The 21,187-nt window shown below is 35.3% G+C and overlaps 4 protein-coding genes across 5 annotated transcripts in view; 2 read left to right on the plus strand and 2 right to left on the minus strand.

The window, feature by feature from the left end:
• Positions 1–21,187, plus strand: part of Ddr (discoidin domain-containing receptor 2) — a 169,526-nt gene that overhangs the window by 120,737 nt on the left and 27,602 nt on the right. The window lies entirely within an intron of this gene.
• LOC137580591 (uncharacterized) lies at positions 7,127–7,383 on the minus strand. Its single transcript, XM_068294689.1, has one exon. It carries the CDS (start codon positions 7,379–7,381, stop codon positions 7,127–7,129), a length of 255 nt encoding a protein of 84 aa, XP_068150790.1. The 5' UTR covers positions 7,382–7,383.
• Positions 11,285–12,604, plus strand: Grl43a (Gustatory receptor-like 43a). Its single transcript, XM_068294690.1, is given in 3 exon segments — positions 11,285–11,986; positions 11,988–12,362; positions 12,422–12,604. Coding segments are annotated over 3 exon segments (1,260 nt in total).
• On the minus strand, positions 19,891–21,153 carry LOC137580839 (techylectin-5B-like). Of its 2 annotated transcripts, none has more exons than XM_068294972.1 (3): positions 21,019–21,153; positions 20,447–20,959; positions 19,891–20,384 (listed from the first exon to the last, which is right to left on the minus strand). In XM_068294972.1, exons 1-3 carry the CDS (start codon positions 21,144–21,146, stop codon positions 20,243–20,245), a joined length of 783 nt encoding a protein of 260 aa, XP_068151073.1. In that variant the 5' UTR covers positions 21,147–21,153; the 3' UTR covers positions 19,891–20,242. The 2 variants fall into 2 exon arrangements, with proteins under 2 accessions (XP_068151073.1, XP_068151072.1); XM_068294971.1 differs by having other exon boundaries at positions 20,447–20,962.

Raw genomic sequence — 21,187 nt, forward strand, 5'->3', positions numbered from 1 at the left:
TGAACCATATGGGACTATTTAACTTATTGTTCTCGGACACTTAATTGTTCATTGTTTCATTTAATCTGTCATAAAATTAAAACGTTGAAAGGCATTTCAGAAACTAAAAATTGCATAAATGCAAAACTCTTTATTATAACGATATATTTTATATATTTTTGCCCAATACATGGAACATTGAATTCAATCTATCGAATTCCTTTGATAACCATCATTTCTATTGCTTCACGAATATTTTATATATCGATTATTGAACTTGATGTCGTTTGTTTTGTGTGTGTGTGTGTGTGTGTGTTTGTATGTGTGTGTGCGGCAAGCTGATGGCTATGCAAAAATATCAAAAGCGACAATTGAATGTGGTCAGGATATATTTACTATATAGATATATCCGTGTATATGTATATAAAATGTTTTTTTTGTGTCTATGTGTGTGTTGGTTTTGGGCGTAACCACTGTGAGTAGTGTGGGCGGTGATTGCCGTCGCTGGTGCTGCTGCTGCTGTTTGCATATTGTTATTAATTTTCATTTTGAATGACATGTTGACAGTCACTTTGACACTGACAGCTTTTGCCTTGGCTAAAAACTACCAAACGAGCAGACAGAGCTAAAAGAGAGATAGAGTTGGAGACCAGGAAACGTTGCTGCCAACAGCAACAATAAGGACGATGATGACAATGATGATAATGTTGGAGATGATGATGATGATGATGATGATGACGAGGACGACCACTCGGCATCAAAAGGTTTATAATTTCAAAAACTGAAGCATACTGAAGAGTGGCACGTCAACAACAATGTGCAGCAGGTGTAAATCTCACACATATTTTCGATGCATATACCAAGAGAGATATACATATATACTTTCCTTTGGCCCAACGTTCTCTATCTCTCTTTGCGAGTGTGAGTGTGTGTGTGTGCGTTTGTGAGTTGCCTAAGCCAGGCTTAACTTTCTGGCCAACAGAGCAGACACTTGCTTGACTGTGTTTCTGTTTTGCCACTGATAAGCCACAGCAACTGCAGCAGCAACCCTTTGCCCATCTTTAAATCTGTCAGCTAATGACATTTTTATTGTAGAGTAGCCATCTTCTCCCTCTTACCGTGTCCCTCCACCTCTCTCTTTCTCTATGTCTCTGTCGAGTGACATTCTCCAAGGGGTTTAGTTTTCTACACAAGATTTCCCTTTCTACTTTTCCCCTTTTTTTTTTTTTGTTGCTTTCTTAATTACCCTCTACCCTGTTGGCCACCTCACCCCCATTTCACCTCGAGTAATGTTGGCTCAAAGGTGGTTGGTATGCAACAAATTGCTGTGCTGCAAATAAACCAAGTCCCAGCTTGGGGGCTTATACCCAGGGACACAGCAACTCAAAAATAACAGTAAAATAACGAAAGAAAATGCGACATGAGAATGCTCTTGGAATTTTATAAAAAACTATGGAAAATTTTCAAATATAGGTAAGATTTTTTTATGTTATTTGCGCCATGGCACACGCGATCCACTAAACGTGGTCAACGAATTGGGCTACTGCCATTTTTTTAAAGACTTTATACTATTCGTGAAAGAGCAAAGAAAAACAACCTTCAGCGTCGTGGTTGGCCTCTTTTATGTGCTCACACACACGGGCATGTTGCATGTACGAAAAAAGTCCTTGACCAAAGCGGCGTATACGTTATATTTGACTTAGCTTAGCTGGAAGGCGGTCGTCATATTTGTTTAAAGTTTCGCTTTTTTCTCTCTCTCTCTGGTTGTGTGTGTGTATGGGAGTGTGTACCAAGTCTAAACACAACTGACTGAAACAAAGCAATTGGCAAAAAGGCCTTGGAACAACAACAAATAACAAGAAGAAGAAATGTGGGTTGAGGATTAAGTCTTTAAGAAATTTTAAGAGTTTTGAACAAAGAAAAACTGAATAGATGAAAAAAGTAAAAATCTATACAACTGTAGGCAAAGGCTTGAATGTCTTTATCAATTAGACAGATGACAAACACACGCCGCAAATAGTGTTCCGAATTTGAATCACGTAAACTAATGATGTACCCCTATTTATAATAATCCAATATTATAAACACTAAAGCTATTTTTACTATAATTTAACGACAATTTTCAGAGACTTTTTGTTATCTTAAGCATGTTGTTATGACTTTATAATTTTCTGTTTAACATTTCTGTAATTTTCAGTAAGATATAATTATAAATTTTCATCTTAAGGTTAAAAAATCTCTCAAGATAGCACTGCTAGTTGTTTCAGAAACACTATACTGATTAACATATACATAGTTCCTTCCTTATCTTATGCTCTTCCTCTTGATTCTTCCTTGCAACATATACAGAAGTGGCAGCAACTCATTCGGCGACATTGCCGCCACTGTCGCCGCCACAATCCATCACAATCACAAAGCTAACGCGGGCAGACACAACCAGAAGCAGATATATTCACACACACAGACACACACAAGCACAGTCATTCAGTCAGGCTGTCATTCAGCAATAATACCACAAACCGAAAACGCCTCACAACTTGCCAAATGTGTAAGTGGTAGCCACCCACCACGATTCGGTCTCTGTCTGCTGCTGCCTGCTCTGTTCTGGTCTGGGCCTGGTCTCTTCCCTCAGTTGGGCGCCAGACGTCGGCTTACCGACCACATTTGTCATTTAAGCTCAACGAAATGTAATATGAAAATCGGCATGAGTGGAAATGTCAACGTGCATTGTGTGCAGTTGCCCGAATGAGAGAGCGGCACCAGCAACAGCAACGAATGATGTCAATGTACACTAAAAGAAATTTCACATTTGAAATGGAATAAACAATTTAAGAAATATTCAATTTTGATGTCCGCAATTTGGGATTTAACATTTCGAATATGGAATTTTCGAACTCATATCAAATTTATTCATTCATCCATTTCCATATTCCTGTATTCGAATGCTCTTTTGTCTTTGAAATATTTTAGCTGCAGCTAATTATAAAACTGTCCCCATTTTTTTGTCAGTGTACAAGAAGGTATTCCTGGTGGCTTGGTGGTTTTTGGTGTCTCTGTATGTGTGTGTGTATTGTGGAATTTCCTGTCAAGCTAATTTCCTTTGGGTGCAACGCGGCTGTTGCTGCTGCTGCTGCAGCTATTTGGTTGAGTTGAATCAATTCACCTGCATGCATAAAATATTTTTTCGTGGATGTATGTACATATATATATATATATAAACCAACTACATATAGTTATATATATACATACTTGCGCCACTTCTACATATATTTACACATTCTGGTATATGCAAAAATATTTCAAACATTGCATATTTTATAGTTTATTGACTGCAGGTGTGGAGTTGGCTGCCCTTTTTGGCAATTTACGGCGCGTAGTTGACACAAAATGAGCGTCATGTAGGGCGTCCCAGTTGGTTGCCACAGTCCCCCCAATCCTCCCTTCTTCTCCATTGCAGCGAACAAGTTCCTCCATTTTGCCATTTACCACCTTGACTTGTTTGCCAATTGCAGCAGAAACTCGTGAAGTTTATTTTTTTCATTTTGTTTTATTTTTTTCCTTTTGGCCCTCCCTCTCTGTAATGTGTCGCTACATTTGGGAATTGTTTTGTATTTGTACACACACATAAATATATACATATATGTGTGTGTGTGGGTGCAATTTACATGCAGAAGCGAAGAGCTTTTGGTGGCTCTTGGTCGCTCACCTCCTGGCGTGTGTTATTAAAATTTATGTGCGAAAAAGGTGTCGAAAAGCGGACATGGGACATGGGATCCACGACCCAAAACAACATCAAGAGGATGGGGTAACATGAGTTACAAGAGTTCCAACAAGCAATGGTCAAATGTGAAATGTTTTTGAAACAAGAACAATTTTTGTTCAACAAAATGACAAAAATAAATTACTTTGAGGGAAATTAAATTTTGTTTTTATGACTGATGAGTATTTCTAAACATACTTTTATAGATTTTTGATTTATCCACATGCACATATATAATAACCAGCTAAATCATTAGTCAATCTTTAATATGTTTAATAGTTCCCAATAACATTTCATGTATTGAAAACAATTTAAATGGAGTCAAGAAGAAAACTAAATCATAACAAATTATAAGATCAAGCATTTGAAGTCTAGGTAACCCATTTATAAAGTCATAATATATTTTAAGTAGGAATGCAAAATAAACAAACGCAATCGTTACCATTTACAGAAATAAGGCAAAGAAAGACAGACAATGAATGTTCAAATCGTTGTATAAATAGCAATAAACAATAGTCAAAGACCAAGCAGATAAATTTATTTGTCTATCTATCTTTTATTCGGTCTAAAAAAAAATAAGGAACTTCTCCTCATTAAACTCCCATTCGTTGCTCCTGCCCCACCACCTTTGGTGGCATTAATGGAGCTGTCCTTTGTGTTGGCTTAGAGCCAAAAGTAAACTCAATTGCAATTGCACAGAAATAAGAACAACAACAAAAGCAAACAAACAATGGAAAGATGCCTATCAAAACCTATAAATAAATTTACCATTTGCCAACTCAAAGGCAACCGAAACGCTAGAAATATTCGTGAATTAATGCAAAGATGTTGAGTGAAGGATGGGAGGGGCAGAAAAAACACGCATACGTACTGTATGATAGGCGAGGCCAAAGAAAATTGAAAGCAGATGGGCAAAAGCAATAAAAACCCTCAAGTTGGCAGCACATTGACGATGCCGAACGGGAATGAGAAATACTCCTTGCTACCTCACACACACTCACACATACATACATTCGTAGATGAAGTTGACAACAAAATCGAGCAAATACATGGTCCCTGGCCCAGGTTCTGAGTCTTGCACCTGCGGCCTAAAAGTATGCAATAAAATGGCAACCGTCGCAACATCGTTTCTTGTTGTCGCCGTTTTGCATTAGGCCCTGCGAAATTGGACTTGGTTACATTTTCTTCTTTCGCTTCTTGTCCTTCTCGTGTATCCATCAAAACTTCTCATTGGAATAGGTGAAGGTATGATGTATTTCGCATTGATAAAGAGTAAAGTTCGCATATAAGTACTTTAACATTATTTTGCATTTTTATTTTAAACTGCCAAATTTATAACCCTTTTTCTTTTTCTTTGCAGGTGAGTGAAAGTAAACTTTAAATATTTTGTCTGATTTATTAAAAAATTGGTAAGTTATTGAAAAGGATTAACAAATAAAATAAAATTAAACTATATAACGTTTTTGTTATCAACAAAAATCCAAAGATGGTTATGGAAATTTGAGAAATCGAAGTTAAAGAGAGACTTTTCATTATAAATACTTTTTCTTTTACTTTTAAAAAGAAAGATGTGATAAAATGACAATTGGTCACAGAGTTTTGTTAAATAATTGTATTAGAATTTTAAATGTTAAATTACTGCAATTAATATAGACACTCAGCCCGTTAAACCAATGAACACAAGTAATACTTATGACATTACAGGATATGGTCTAGTCTATCTGAATTTTTCGGTAGTTGTTTTCAACTGTTCTCTTGGTTGTTTGCTATGCGCTTTTAATTTGACCGCGTCTGGCGGTGGAAAGCGGCAACATTCAGAACGTTCTGTCGGCCTTTCCTTTGCCAACTCAGCGGCGCAGAAACTTAATTTTCCGTCTTCAATGCTTGTTGTTGGTGCTGTTATTGTTGACTTGGGGTTTTTGCATTTGCAGTGGCAAAGTTTTTCAGCACAGTCGCTAAAAACTTTAGCCATTTGTTGCAACAATTTCCACAGAGAAAGCTAGAGACAGAGAGCAGAAGACTATTTGTTGCTTCGCTGGGCTCGCAGACGATGTGCAGAAGATGAGCGAGAAAACCAATCATTTCTTTACTCCTTCATCACCCAAACAACATGATCTCTCTCTCTTTCTCTCTCTGTCTCTGTGTCTCTTTACATACTTGGGTCTGTGAAGGAAAAATTTTAATATACTCGTGAATGGTTAGAACATTGGCTGGCTATATGCCATGCCATTCGTGTCACGCAATTTCGTTACAAAAATAAATTTTATTTCACTTGGCTCTATCACCCTGTAAGACCCCCTCTATCTGCTCTTATTCATCCTTTTTCATTTCATCGGGCGTTTCGTTGTCGTCCTGTTTATGAACTCCAAGCGCCCTTAAATTGTCTTTATGCCGTTGGGGGCATGTCCTTTGACCCCAAACCTGCTTGGCAAATATTTTTGCGTTTTGGCAAAATGACATCCTTTGCAGCAGTTTTGTGCTGCTTTTTTTTATTTTTGTCCTTTTGGCAAATTTAGTTTACGTTACGATGGTTGTCTGATTGCATATTTAGCCAAGCGTTTCCTGGGGGAAATTAAAATGTACTTTTAAAGACGCCTGAAAGTAGGCAACTCTCAATAACTACATTTCCAACGTTTTTGCTTACACTTTGATCACAATATTTTTTTTTTGTCCCTCTGTTAACCATTTTCCATTTTTCTTTCTTCCTCCTATACCACTTTCCAATTCTATCTCACTTACTACTGTATTTGAGCATGACAAATATTATTTCATTTCCCTTTTTCGCGTACCTGTCGCCGTTATGTTATTCAAGTGCATATATTTGACAAGTGAACACAGCGAACAAAAAAATCAAAAAAAGGGGGAATCGGTTTCTGTCGTTCAACGATGCACTTAGTTATTGATTTCAAATATCAATGCTAATGAATGAAACTCGAGGGAAATAAAACTTGGAGATTCAAGGACCAAAGTAACAAGAGCAGTTCATTGCTCTCCACTTAAAACCTCTTGAAATATCTTCATTTTATTTTACTTTGAAATAAAATAAAACAAAAATATGCGGCATTTACTTTGCTAATGGTTTTTGTTGACATAAGTATTAAAATGCATGCTGATTCTTGGCACAAGTCAAACATAAAGACTTATAAAGAGGCACGAAATTGCATTTCCGCAAAATCAGAGCGTTCTTGGTGAAAACAAGTTAACCGGTTTTACTAAAATGAGGGAGAAGCAATGCTTTTAGTCAAACTTTAATAAAGGATTACCCTAGGACATTTCAGAATAGCTTTAAATCCAGTTAAACAACTTCCCGAAACTTATATAAAATTTTACATAAATCACTTTTCATAAGTTCTTAAACTATTTTTTTGTTTAAAGTATTTACTTTATTTATTCATTCTTTATTGCCTTTGTGGGTTTATTCACATTTCCTTCGAACTCCTCTTTCTTGGTCACTTTGGTCTCTCGAGAACATTTATACCATATGACTGAGATAATGCCGAACATCAATCCCAAAGTAATGCCCAAGACTGCACAGCCCGCCATAAATGCCAAAAAATGCACTTCATTGAGTAAGTAAGCCAATAAATCGATAATGGGCTGTACGATATATATGCAGACAACTTCAATGGGATTGGGAAACATTGTTTTTGGAATTCAAATTTTATATCAATGTTTTTTAGAGTGGCAAATATATCTAGGGCTCCTATGATTTGTAAGTTGTGGGGCGAAAAAAAATGTATATACAATATAATGTATAACCAAATTTGCTTCTCTGATTTAACAATCAGTTTAAATTGCTCTTCAATTGTCAGATAGTATGGACTTTTCGGATTATTTTGCCAAACAAATTCTAATTTTCCATTATCATTTACACACGGACTACGGTTTACTGGTTAAAGTGGCCACCTGCATAGCCTTTGGAGCGATTTGCGGCTCACTGATGAGTCTGATCACATTGATTGTCTATCAACTGGCCTTGCGTTTGGAAGCTCGTCAATCCTCCTCAATGAGTCATATATATTTGTGTGACTATGACGAATCGGATATGGATGTAGATGATGCTGACAACAATTGGCAACAATTACAAAGATAATAGAAAAGAAAAATAATTCAAATCGATAAAGTGGCCTTGTCATTGATCTTAGTGTCTGAAACAGAGATATTGTAAGGCATAAGCCTGCCCTTAAGAGGAAAAAAAATGTCTTTGCTCCCCCTTCAGACTGTCTCAAGTGGTGCAGCAGTTTTGATACAATCGCCCATTTTCTCCCTAGAAACCAACCCAAGTCATTAGCACATTTTTTGTGTTGCCTCGCTTTAAATTCAATTACTCTCCATCAAGCCAAAGCCACATCAATGAGAAAATGCAAGCTACCTTCTGATAAGGGGCCACCTCCCAATTCGCCCCCAAACCTCATCACTGCCTTCACTCCCCAAGCCCATCTCACACTCAGCTTCTCCGTGACTCCATCGCACTGGCATGGCATGTGTTTGCTTCGAAGCTATGGCCCAAGGCTACAAATATTTAATAAACCATATCGTTTCTTTTTTTCGTATTTTATTTCATAAAATTCTTCGATGGTTTTTCCTTTTTTTTTTTTTTTTGTTTGATTCTGTGTTGATTTTTCGCAAATAGCTTCAAGCTATTTTTTGCACAAATTTTATATAAAATATTGGCTGTCTTTTTTTTTTTAGGTTTCCTTGTTATTGACGTGTGGGCGGCAAGTGTGTGAGATTGTGTGTGAGTGTGTGTATGGGTCGAAGGTCATGACTTGATTTAAAATTAGCCTGGCTGCTTAGTTGATTTTCGTTAGGGTACAAAATTTTGTCTCTTTTTGGCTTCTAAAGATTGTTAAATTTTTAAAATTTTTATGTTTTACAGGCAAAAGGAGAGAGCAAATATTGAAAATAAATATTGAAATAAAATTAAATGTTGGAGAAATTTAAAGAAGCAGAAATTAAATTAACACAAATCATGAGAAACCCTTCTATTGGAAGAAAAAATATCTGGAAGAATGCTTTTCATTAAAAAATATATTCATTTCTTAATACTATTAGAAGACTTTCGATTGCTAAATATATAAATTCTTACTAATTTGAAAAAATCAAATTTTGGGTCTATAATTGTCACAAACAACCTATAAAATGAAATACTCCAAAGGATTGAAATGTTGAACTACTACAACAAAATTTCATTCCTTTCCAAAAACTTTGCTGAAAAGAAAATATTTGTTTAAAGCTAAAGTTTCTCTCATTAAATGTCTTTATGTTGGTTTAACTGCTAGACCTTTTCTTTTGAAGAAACGCTCGAAATGTTCCCATTTGTACAAAATAAAATATTTTATTTCAGTAAAAAGGAAATGCCTCAAATTACACACACAGTTGGATCGTAAACTCACCCGAAAAATAAAATAAAAAAGAAAATAAATAAATCCCGCACATAGAACACTCTAACCAAGTGAACTGCACACCAAAAACTCAAAGCGAGATAGATAGAGTTCAATGCACCAAGCTGAAAAGCAACAAGCCGGGTCCAGAACAGTCATACAGAGCTCGTGTGAAATACTTTTCCCCAGCGGAAATTCGAGAGCCGGAAAATGCAACTCTGTCTACGTTGTCGTTGATGGTGCATATAAAACTGCGCGCTGAGTCGTTGCCTAGACAACGAATCACTACAGCCAACAACATCCCTCAGCCTAAAGTACAGTATACATATACAATATATATAGTATATAGACATGTTTTCATTCTAAGCCTTTATCTCTCAGTCATCGTTATACGCGTCACGGAAAATTGTAAATATTTTTCTATGGCTCTAACTCTCTCGCACACACACACCCAGAATACATACACAACATATTCATTCATATCGGATGGAAGAAAAATTCTTGTATGAAATGCTCATGTTTCAATGAAATAGAAAACCTTAATGAATCTACCACCCACCAACCAACCTCTACCGACATCCATTTGAGGCTTTGAAGGATTTAAGAGAGTTTTATCCTGCAACACCGACTGGAGTACTTTTATAGCAAAGTCTACCGCGGATTTGTCTCTACAATAAGTCTAAAAATTTTGAAAATTATTAGAATAAATCTAAAAACTTAAGATTAGTCTTTCCAATTAAGTATAATAATTTTATTATTAACTATGTAGATTCGAGTACATATAGCAGCGGATCCTTGGTGGGTGAATAAGGGAAGTTTACTTCTAAAACTATTCAAATTTCAATTTACTAGAACGAATCTCCCATTAAAAGAGGTACTATACTATTCGATTATTCAATTTCTTAATGATTTCTTTCATGTTATTTCTGTATCAATTAAGGTACATGTGTATGTACATACATACATACAAAGGCCCCTCTCTTCCACAGCGGATGACCACTTCAAAATCCCCCATTTGCTAGCCTATGTCAAATTGCAACGGCAAAAGTTTTTCTTTCCGGATTGCATTTTGAAAATTTGCCACGGCAACTCCCAGTGACAGCTGTTTTATGTCTCAACGACTGTCACGAGATTGCAGTTATGACACCCTAAGCGCCTTTTAGCCCACCCGTGCAGCCCTCACCCTAGACCTGTGCGCTGAGCCTTCAGCTCACAGCCCACAACCCGCAATCCTCTCTTCCATTGCACCCGCGTAACGAAATGAAGCTTAAGCTTTGCATTCAAAACCAAAAGGCCCCGCCCACTAAATGAATTATGTGAGGGTTGGGTTTTTGAGATTGGTGATTAAATACACCCATTCAAAACACCCCTTTCACCCTCCGTTCCCTGCCCTGCCCTACCCTGCTTCTCCTTTCCTTTGTCTTTGCCACCCATTCATTCAGTAACAGATTCTCTTTCAATTCGTTTGCTGTCGTCTTCTTCAGTTGCATTGAAATATATTTTTTTGCAATTATAACTCTCTCTCTCTAAAAAAAAACCAAACCAGAACTGGAGTAATGGGGTTCCTGTGTCTGTTTCTGAAATGTTGTAAGCAGCATTTTTCAAGTGGTTTGCGGCCAACACAATGCTTTTGGTCTATGGAGGGAAGAGAACATTGAATGAGTGGCGAAGACAAAATATATAAAATAAGACAATGAAAACGTCGCGAGAATATTGCCAAATTGTTGAAACTAGGCTAATAACTGCGGGTAGCAGAGACATGAATAGCAAGCTAAGAGAATTGGGTACCGAACTGTACTTTTTGGTGGAAACAAATTGAATCTCATTTATAGAATTAATATGTCTCAAACAGGTCTAAGGTATAAGAATTTGAAAAATTCTTTACCGTTTAATCAGACCCTTAGAATAACCGGTTTAAAATACATCTAAAGCAACACAAAAGTTATGGTCTATAAAGTAATGGTCCTGAATGCTACAACTAGTTGAGAATTAATTAAAAATTCTACATACATCTCTTTAGTTTGAGTAAAAGCTAATAATTTGTCATCATAAAGAAACGAAACGTAGATTAATCATCATTATTGAAGTCATTTAAACAATGACTTCCTAGTAACATTTGTCTAATGAAAAATTCAATAGAAGGGAAAACTTCATTTCCATAATGTTTAACCGAGAGAAGACACGTCAACTGCGCTCAACGTATATTCATTTATTGAATCGTGGATTTTTTGTATATACCGCCTGGCTACTCTATGGCATATCGCGAGTTTGTTATTTTATTAAATTGCGCTATAATCGTAAGACTCATTCAATGGAGGAGTTTCAGTATCACCGAATATTCTTTAAACTGATGCTAATCTTGAAAAGCTTTCCAATACTACAACAATGCATGTTTTATTTCACTTTTGGCGCCTATCTCTGGCTCTATGTGCTGGTAGTGGAAAACCATGAGGCTCAGAATTTTCTTATATCCTGCCTGATTCAGGCTATTGTGCTTCATGCAGTTCGTCGTCTTGTTGTGTTCTTGCATTCAAAAACTGATCGAACGATTATTAAAGATCTGCTGCATGAAATTTTTTATGTGAATAGCACCATGGAACGGAAATTCGGTTTGATCTATCGTTGTGACTTGAGTCTTTTGAGTTTATATCTTTTGAAACTAATGATATTCTATATAATGATGGATTCTCTGTGGTACAAACCATATTTTATGTGGGTAAATTTCTTTTATTGGGTTCTGATGGAGTATTGCATATTGGGTTATTTCGTATATCAATTGTTAGTTCTCAATTGGTGCTTAAATATCACAACGTTTCTACAACGTTTTATTGCTCATCATGAGAATTGTGATGGCATAAAAAGAGTCTTATCATCATCGGTTAACTTGTCTCTTTAAATTGCACCTTCGCATCTCGAAGCTACATAAATCTATTAACAAAAAATTATCGTGGCTAACAAATTGCATTTATCTAACAATTTTTACTTGCATTCTCAATATGCAAATATTAATCGAGTGTTCTGTGTTTGGTAAAGATCCATTGGAAAATAAATTCTATATTATATCCGATGGTTGCCTGGGTCCAGTATTTGTGCCCATACTCAATGTCCTTATAATGGCCGTATGTACAGATCGATTTCGTAACTCTGAGTTGGCGCTGCAGCAACAAATAGTCATTATAAATGAAATGTATATGACAAAGGGAAAGCATTTGAGGGGTCTCAATGTTATTAATAATGAGGTGAGTTAGCTTTGATATTTAGCTGCTTAACGGTATCTTATTCTGATCTATGTTTATAGCATTCATCATTGATTATACATCAGAAATTGGATCCAATGCAGAATTTGATTATATTGAGCACCAAATGCGATCGAGAGTTTGCTTTTGATTTTATGCTGACTGTCATAACGACAGCATTATCCTTTATACAGTATACCATATCGAATGGTGGCAAAATTGATGAGTGTCAATCGCATAAATAAGAACAACAAATCATCTCTATTTTCTTGCACAATTATCCTGCACAAAACATTCGTTATAATTCAATTCAAAAACTTGAAAAAAAGTTTAAAAAAAACAAAATAATTTTCCGAAATTTCATTAAGGAAAATTCCATTAGGTCATGCATACGATATTCTTTCTACAAATTTTGAAAAAGAATTTTGACTAAAACAATAAAGAAGCTTATGCATAAAGCTATTTTGTTAAAGTTTTATATATTATTAGAAATTTGAAATGGAAAATTTTTATTTGCTCAACTTGAATAGAAACCAACTGAATGGAATAGTTATATATTTTGAGTTAAGATAAAATTTTTCAGGATGTAACAAAAACTGTAAATACTTACTTCATATAATACTTTAAACATTTTTTTCCAGCAGCTATTTTTTACCTTCCTTCTGACCCCCACCAAGTGTAATACATTTTGCGTTTTCAGCAGGTTCACCAAGTGAACCTCTAACCTTTATTCCTTCCATGGTCGTATCATCCACAAGATTGTGCACCTTTTTTTTCATCATGGATGTTAGAAAACCAGCAACAACTGTGCCCACATTAAACTCAATAAAATAAATGTGCAGCCATAAATTACACAAAGGGCGTCAGTTACATAGAAACACACACACACACACATACACAGACGCAGACATTTTCAGGAAGAAGAGGAGGAAGATGAAGAGCAGACTATGCAAAAATCGACAAGTGCCACAATTTTTTATGCAAAATAATCCTTTTTCAACTTTGCGGGGCGGCTCATTGATGAATTATAGCAAATTAATTTTACACTAAAAGGCGACAAAAGCTAGGCACAATGACAAGCCCCTCCCACAACCAAACAAGAGGGAAAAAAATTTCCTAGCTTGCTTCATAGAGGAGGCATTTCGACGGTTTCTGTTAGCTCAGCTTCTTGGCCATACATTGAGTACATGAGGCTTATCAGACCATTTGCATGGCTGGCGTTGCCTAGGCAAACAGTTTAACCATATCAAATTCAAATTCGCATAAATTTTGGAGAGCTCCAAACCAAAAAAAGAAAGAGCAGAATACCTAAAAAATAAATCGATTCTCAGCAGGAAGAACTCTGCTCCATTTTTTTGACAAAAGTGGGAGAATGATGATGAGTTGTGGGGATGAAAGACCCCATCAGAAAAGAACTCTAACCAAAGTTGAATCGATTATTATTTTATCGTCTGCTTTGTAGAGTGTTGTATTGGGGAGACACGTTTCTTTTTTTTTTTTTCGTGGAGGGTTGTGAAAATAAATTTAAATGTACCGGCAAAATGTATCAAAAATTGAATATTTCACATTTTTTTCTTTTTCTCTCTCTTTCTGTCTCTTTCTCCACTTTGCGAAAAGTGGGTGCAAAAAGTAAACCGTCAAAATGGTACGTGACTGTTGAATGTTGATTGTTTGTTGAACTGTTGTTGCTGGTTGCCACTGATGTGTTTGGAATTTGGTTTGAGTTTTTGGTTTTGGTTTTGGCATTTTTGATAAGTTCCTGATAAATTGTGTGGAAAGTGTATGAGATTTAACAAGAATTGAAATTAGAATGAAAAGGCATGGAAAGTGATCCCATAGAAAAAGTAGCTTTGCATTTAAACATTTTCTATCAGATGATGTTTAAGATAGTCAAAGCCAGCCTCTGAGATCTTTAAACTCCAACTGGGTTTGGAAAATCAGTTAAACCATTGTTTCACAATTGTTTTAAACTCCTTTGCACTATCATTCAAACATATCGCAATTATATTTCTTAAGAAGATTAACTAATGTTTTGCCAATTAAATGAAATATGTTTCCTTTCAAAGGGGCCAGAAGAGTAAGAACATTAAATAACTAAATTTTTCGGGCCCCCCTAAATCCCTAGACACGTGAAAACGTCTAACTCAATTCCGCACTTGCTCAAGAACTAATTAAGCATTCAAAAACGTTTTGGGCATAAAGTTTAAATTGTCTGTGGGCGTGGCCAGAAATCCAATAACAAAGATGCCGACGACGAAGATGGAGACGCTCATAAATTATGGCAAATTATTAAGCAAGAGTCACAGAAAAGTTTTGTTGTTTTTTTTGTTGATTTTGTATGTTGTTGTTCTTGTTTTTAGCACACGCGCCAAATACAAAGTGAACTGAAACGTCTTTGAGGGTGATTTATTTTTATTATTATTGGCGGTGAATTTTAAATCAAAAAGCGTTCACAAAATGTTGTGCAGAAAAGTATGCTATACATTTTGTAAGCAGCATTCTTAGACCAATACGCAGAGATGAGACGGAGAGGGAGGAATACGACGGCAGATGCTTTTGTCGTTATTAATAACTGTTAATTATTCACCATTATAACTATGCCAGAAAGTGAAGTAAAGTAGACAGAGAGAAAGAGAGAGAAAAAAAGTGTGGACTGAAAGTACGCTTTATTTAGGTTTTTGCGTCCTGGTCTAGTCGTGAGTTTGGTCTAGTCATTTCAGTTGCCTTTTCATGTAGTTTGGCATTATATTTTATGTGCTTCTTAGTTAACGCCAACACAGTCTCCTCCTCCCTCACTCTGTCTCTCTCTCTCTCTCTCAATCAGTCTGTCTCTATTTCTCCTTAGCATATTTACATATTATTAAAAAGTTTTTCCCCCTAGCGCAGACACGAGAACAAGAAGAAAGAGATGAAAGAAGTAAAAGTATAAGTAGAAGAAAGAAAAGCGAAAATTTTCTATTTTGCCTTGGCTCTAAAAAGTTATTGAAAATTCATGAATAATTGACATTTATTGCAGTTGGCACAAGTGATGGTCGATAATGGGCAAATGAGACGACGCGTCGTCCCTTTCTTTTGGGTGGGTGTGCCAGCTATAGTTAGCCTCTGTGTGTGTGTGTTAGTATCTGTGTTTGTGCATTGCAGAGACATTAATATTAAAGTAGCTTACATACTTAATTGTAAATTATGTATTCAATTAGCTATCCCAGACGTTCAGTCTTAAATGCTGCCTTTTGGCCTGCTGCTTGGACTCTGGTCAATCAAGTTCAATCAAATTTTGCCTGGAAATCGTATTAATGTATAAAGTAAGTTGCGCAAAGACAATCTAAAACCAGAGGGCCGGGGCTAACTTCGACCGCGTCAAAGTTTGTATACCCTTGCAACTTTTTTGGTAACTCTATCCTTACCTATTAGCCATCAATGTGGAAGAACGTTTTATCTAAAAAGGCTTAAGCTTGAGAAAGAAAGGCCTACAATCATAGGAAATAACGAAGATATTGATCAAAGTCACTGTTTTCCACCGATCGTTCCTATGGGAGCTATATGATATAGTCACCCGATCTTTATCAAATTCGGCACAGTCATTAACATATATATTAAATTAAGAAATGTTTAATTTAAAAGCAATCGCGTTAAAAGTAACGAAGTTATTTACAAAAGTCACTGTTTTCGACCAATCGTTCCTATGGGAGCTATATGATATAGTCACCTGATCTTGATCAAATTTGGCATAGTCGCTTATAGGCGTAGTAAACTCTCTAATATTAAGTTTCACGACAATAGCTCAGAAAATAACGAAGGTATTGAGAAAGTCACTGTTCGTGACTTGGCCGTTTGTATGGGAGCTATATTATATAGTCACCCGATCTTGATCAAATTTGGCATAGTCGCTTATAGGCGTAGTAAACTCTCTAATATTAAGTTTCACGATAATAGCATAGAAAATAACGAAGTTATTGAGAAAAGTCACTGTTCGTGACTTTGGGGTTTGTATGGGAGCTATATGATATAGTGGTCCGATCCGGCTGAATCCGAGATATACAACGCCTGCAGTATATACAAGCCTACGTGCAAAATTTCAGCTCTGTAGCTCTTACGGTCTAGGAGGAGTTTGCGTTGATCCAGACGGACGGACGGACGGACGGACATGGCTAGTTGAACTCGTCTCGTCGTGCTGATCAAGAATATATATACTTTGTATGGTCGGAGATGCTTCGTTCTATGCGTTGCACACTTCTGACCAAAATTAATATACCCTTTTTGCAAGGGTATAATGATATTTAAAGCATGATTATGGCTACATGCCAAATAATTTTACTTGCTAAATAATTTTTACAAATTTATAAATAATATTATTTTTAAACAATTTCAATGACATATTAAATCAAACAGCATCCAAGGATCCGATGGATTAAGCTATGAACAGGTGCATCTGGATCGCACCATCATTTTTATGCTTTTATAAGAATAGTATCCACCACGCCAAGTATCCCAATTCATTCCTGTGTAATCCAATTTAGAGTCAAATTGGCCTCCGTAATACATCCCAAAGAGATTGCTGAAATTATAAATTAAATCTGTTAACCCAACTTTTTTTGTAAAAAAATTATTTGGGTTAATTACCTTGTCTGGCAATTGTTGTACCACCAGGCACCACCTCTTTTAAAGGCACAAATATTTTCTCCGTCATAAGTCGAAAATTTTTGACCTCTATGATAATCAAGCGAATCTCCTGCATTGCCAGTATAGGTTCCTAACTTGCTCATTTTATACGATTCATACTCGTTTTCAATGTAGAATTCGTCGTATCGAGCGAATCGAGTATTTCCTTCAAAGTCTTCCAAATGAACATATAACTCATAGCTCTGAGATTTGGTAATGGCATGCAGTTTGTCGAGGCCTATAAAAAAATCACCCAAAAGGTCTCCAAAACCTTCTTTGTATGTAGCCCAATCTCTAAAAAAATTAAGTTTGGCATTTGAACGACTTGCGATTACTATATAACCTGCTCCTGCGATTTCAGCATTACAGAGAACCGGAAACGGATCGAGGCCAGGAACAGTGATTTCAAAAATTCCCTCTACACCAAATTCCCGCGGACAAGAGGTTAAACGTCCTGTTTTATTGCCAAGATAGAGCTTATCATCTTCAATGGCATTCGAACTAATATAGATATATAAGTACATAGGTATATTTTTTAACGGTCGTTTGACTTTTAGTAGTTGTATTTTACCTTGTCAATTTTGAATCACTGTACTGGAACTCACTGTCTGAATAATTAAAAGGTTGAGGTATTTTTTCTTCACTGCACTTTATTGTTGCTAGGCATATCACTGCCAAGAAAATTAAAACTACTTTCATTGTTAACACAAACTGACTGACCATTTTTACTCTATAAACTTGTCTTATATACCAATTCAAGAACTCTATTGTCAAAAGTGTGATAAGATAGTAGTAAATTGACGATATTATTTATATTGTTCAAATGTTAATCACTAATCACTAGCACTAATAAACAATTCCGGCCCTTTGGAGTTAAGCAAACACTCAAAGATAACCATCTTATGTAAAAAAAAGTAGAAGTTCGCAAACTACTTAAAAGGGGCTGATAAATTAACCGACTGATACAAGTAGGATTTCACATTTGTATTTTGATTACAAAATTGATATTGTCGCATAGGAAAAACTAAATCGATTTCCGAATTAACTTTCTATAAAAACAATACACATATTAAAACTCCACTTAGGTATAATTCTATACTAATAATTTTCCCAGGGGAACAAACGGTTAAGCTGATTAGTTCCTGAGAAAAAGAAAAGTGTGGATGAAGGCTATGATAAATGACGATAGTAAAGTACGTTTTATTACCTACTTAATCGATATGGAAATTACAGCTAAAATTACAGAAAAACACAGCAAAATTCATGCATTTAGTTGATTCGAAATTATAGATCAGTGAACATTGCTTCCGCTAAAGAAATGTGGAGCTGCCTTCGATTGCTAACCAAAATTCTGGGACTTAATGTCTTTAAATACCGATCTAATGAGCAGTTGTTTGTTGTATCAAAATGTTGGCTTAGGTTTCAGAAATTGTTTCTTTTCGTTTTTGCCTGCCCGTTTTTATTTTGGTATATTTGCATTACTTGTATACTTTTCCTTGAATCGACAAATTTCAATCAGAACTTTATAAGACATGGCTGTGGCACTGTTGTATACTTTTTGCGTGAATTTGGTACATTTGGTTTTAGTTGGTGTTTGGTTTATAGGGCCAATGAAATTTGCCAGTTAATGAATCGATTGATTAAACTAAAAAAAATTCACCGTGAACTTATTGGCAATGAAGTGCATTTGAGTCGAATACGTTTAGTGAATCATTTTCTACGTGAATTTATCATATTTATGTCTTTTGTTATTTTGGCTTGGGGTGGTGTTGACTGGTCACTCACACTTCCAATTTATGGTCGTTCAATGATTGCTATATATTGTTGTGATGTGTCTATGATATGCCATTACCATTTGGTTGAAGATCTAGACAAACATATTGAAAACTCATCACTTCGGAAAGAACTTAATTGGCTCCTATGTCTGGAATATTTGGAAGAATTATTACAACTACGTCACAATATGGAAAAACTTGGTTGGGTAACTCAAACCACAAGATTAATTATTGAAATCTGTATTATGGTATACTTTTGCGCTTACTTTATTGAGTATTGCAAAGATCCCACGTGTTTGGATTTTTTGGTTAGTGGTCTTTCTATTGGGTGGTACAGCTCAAATATGCTTCGTATCATCTCAATGGCCCAGAAGATCATTAAAATGGAAAATAGAATATTTGATCAACTTTTTGTACTTGAATTACGTCGAATATCCCAACGTTTGTCTGCTAAACGAGAAATTTTGGTGAGTTATTTTGTTTGTGTTTATCATTTTAAATAAGATAAATTTTGCATTTTGCAGTTAGATCAAATGCAATTGAAACGATGTACACTGCAGGAAAATTCGGTGACAATTTTTAATTACATCTATGTACAAGAATCTCTAGCGCTCGAGATTTTTAACTTCATTGCCGTAAATGGATTGTTTATAAGTTCTTTGGTACGAACATACCCATCTTAAGACAAATAAATGGAAATTAAATGAATATGCAATATTTTACAAAGAAATAATACTTTTATAATAGTAGAAGAAAGAATATATGTATGTACTATACATAAATTACTCTTGAAAGATTAAGCCATTTATCATTAAAATTGAAATACTAAGTATGGCTTTAATTGAGGGCTTCTTTGAAATTCTAAATTACTAAAACTAACAAAACCATGTCCTTAGTAGTGTCCTATTCCTACTACTTTAATGTTTGTTTTTTTTTTTCAGTGAATACAATAATTATGATTTATTTCGACGATTTTTCCATGTTAACGAGTTATTTAAAGTCTTAAAAGTAAATATTTTAGCGCTTTTATGTATATAGTTGTGGAAGTATTTAAAAGTTTATCAGTAAATAAATCAAGTATACGCACCATGCTCCAATTAAACGTATTCATTTCTTTTGTATTGAATGAAATGTTGTCTTCTATGACAAAATAATATGAGGAAATTATAGAAAAACTAAATGATGAACCATGGTGTAAGCAGGAAAGTATCTACTTAATCTTAATCTTAAGATTTACCTAGATATAAAAGTCTATTAGAGTTGTCAAATTTAGTATGTATAATAAGTATATAAGATTTTAAATTGTCCCTCAACATCAAATAAGTAATAATTAAATGAAATAAGAAACATATTTAACAAATTTATCGTGTTCCACAAAACATCTAAAAGAGTCTAGATAAGTAATTGTAAGTAATCTTAGCCTTAAGCCCATTCATGCAATTCCTTTAACTAGGGGCAGCAGGATTTGGGTCGCACCATCATTTTCATTATTTTATATGAATAGTACCGACCACGCCAATGCTCCCATGTCAGACCTGTATCAGACAGGGTTTTACTATAATCACCACCATAGTACAACCCGAATAGATTACTAGAAATAGAAAAAAATAAGACAAATATTATATTATAATTAAATATTTTAAAAGCAAATACCTCCAGGTGCAAGCATTATGCCACCATGCACCGCGTCGTTTTGATGCACATGAATTTTGGTTATCTCGATCAAAAGTATAAAACTGTGCATTTTTGTGAGCAAAAGCATCACCCGCATCTCCAGAATAGGCTCCCAATTTACTCATTTTATAGTATTCCAATTCGTTTTCAATGTAAAATTCATCATATCTAGCAAATCGTTTGTTTCCATTGAAATCTTCCAGATGAATGTATAACTCGTGAGCCTGTGATTTGGTTATTGCATGCAACTTGTCAAGACCTAGAAAGAAATCGGCCGACAGGTCTCCAAAACCATTTTTAAATTCTTTCCAATTTCTGTAAAAATTCAATTCGGAACTCGATCGACTGGCTATCACAGCATAGCCTGCTCCTGCTATTTGGGCATTACACAAAACTGGGAATGGACTATGACCTGGAACTGAAATTTCGTAAATGCCTTCCTCACCAAATTCCTGGGGGCAAGATGTCAAGGTCTTTATATTTTCAATTGAACTACTAATGAAACATAATGTTAGAGTATTGCACAGGTCTAATATTTTGTGTAATCTAACCTTATCAATGTCAATTTATTTTCACCAATCACATCATCTGTGAACTTAGAAGTTGGTAATATTTCTGCGCTTAAGCATTTACCAATTGTCAGGCATGAAACTGCCAAATAAATCCAAACTACTTTCATTGTAACACAAAAGGTAACTGACAATTCTACTCGACAAAATC

Source organism: Drosophila tropicalis, unplaced genomic scaffold (genome assembly GCF_018151085.1).
Source record: "Drosophila tropicalis isolate 14030-0801.00 unplaced genomic scaffold, ASM1815108v1 contig_845, whole genome shotgun sequence".
NCBI lineage: Eukaryota > Metazoa > Arthropoda > Insecta > Diptera > Drosophilidae > Drosophila > Drosophila tropicalis.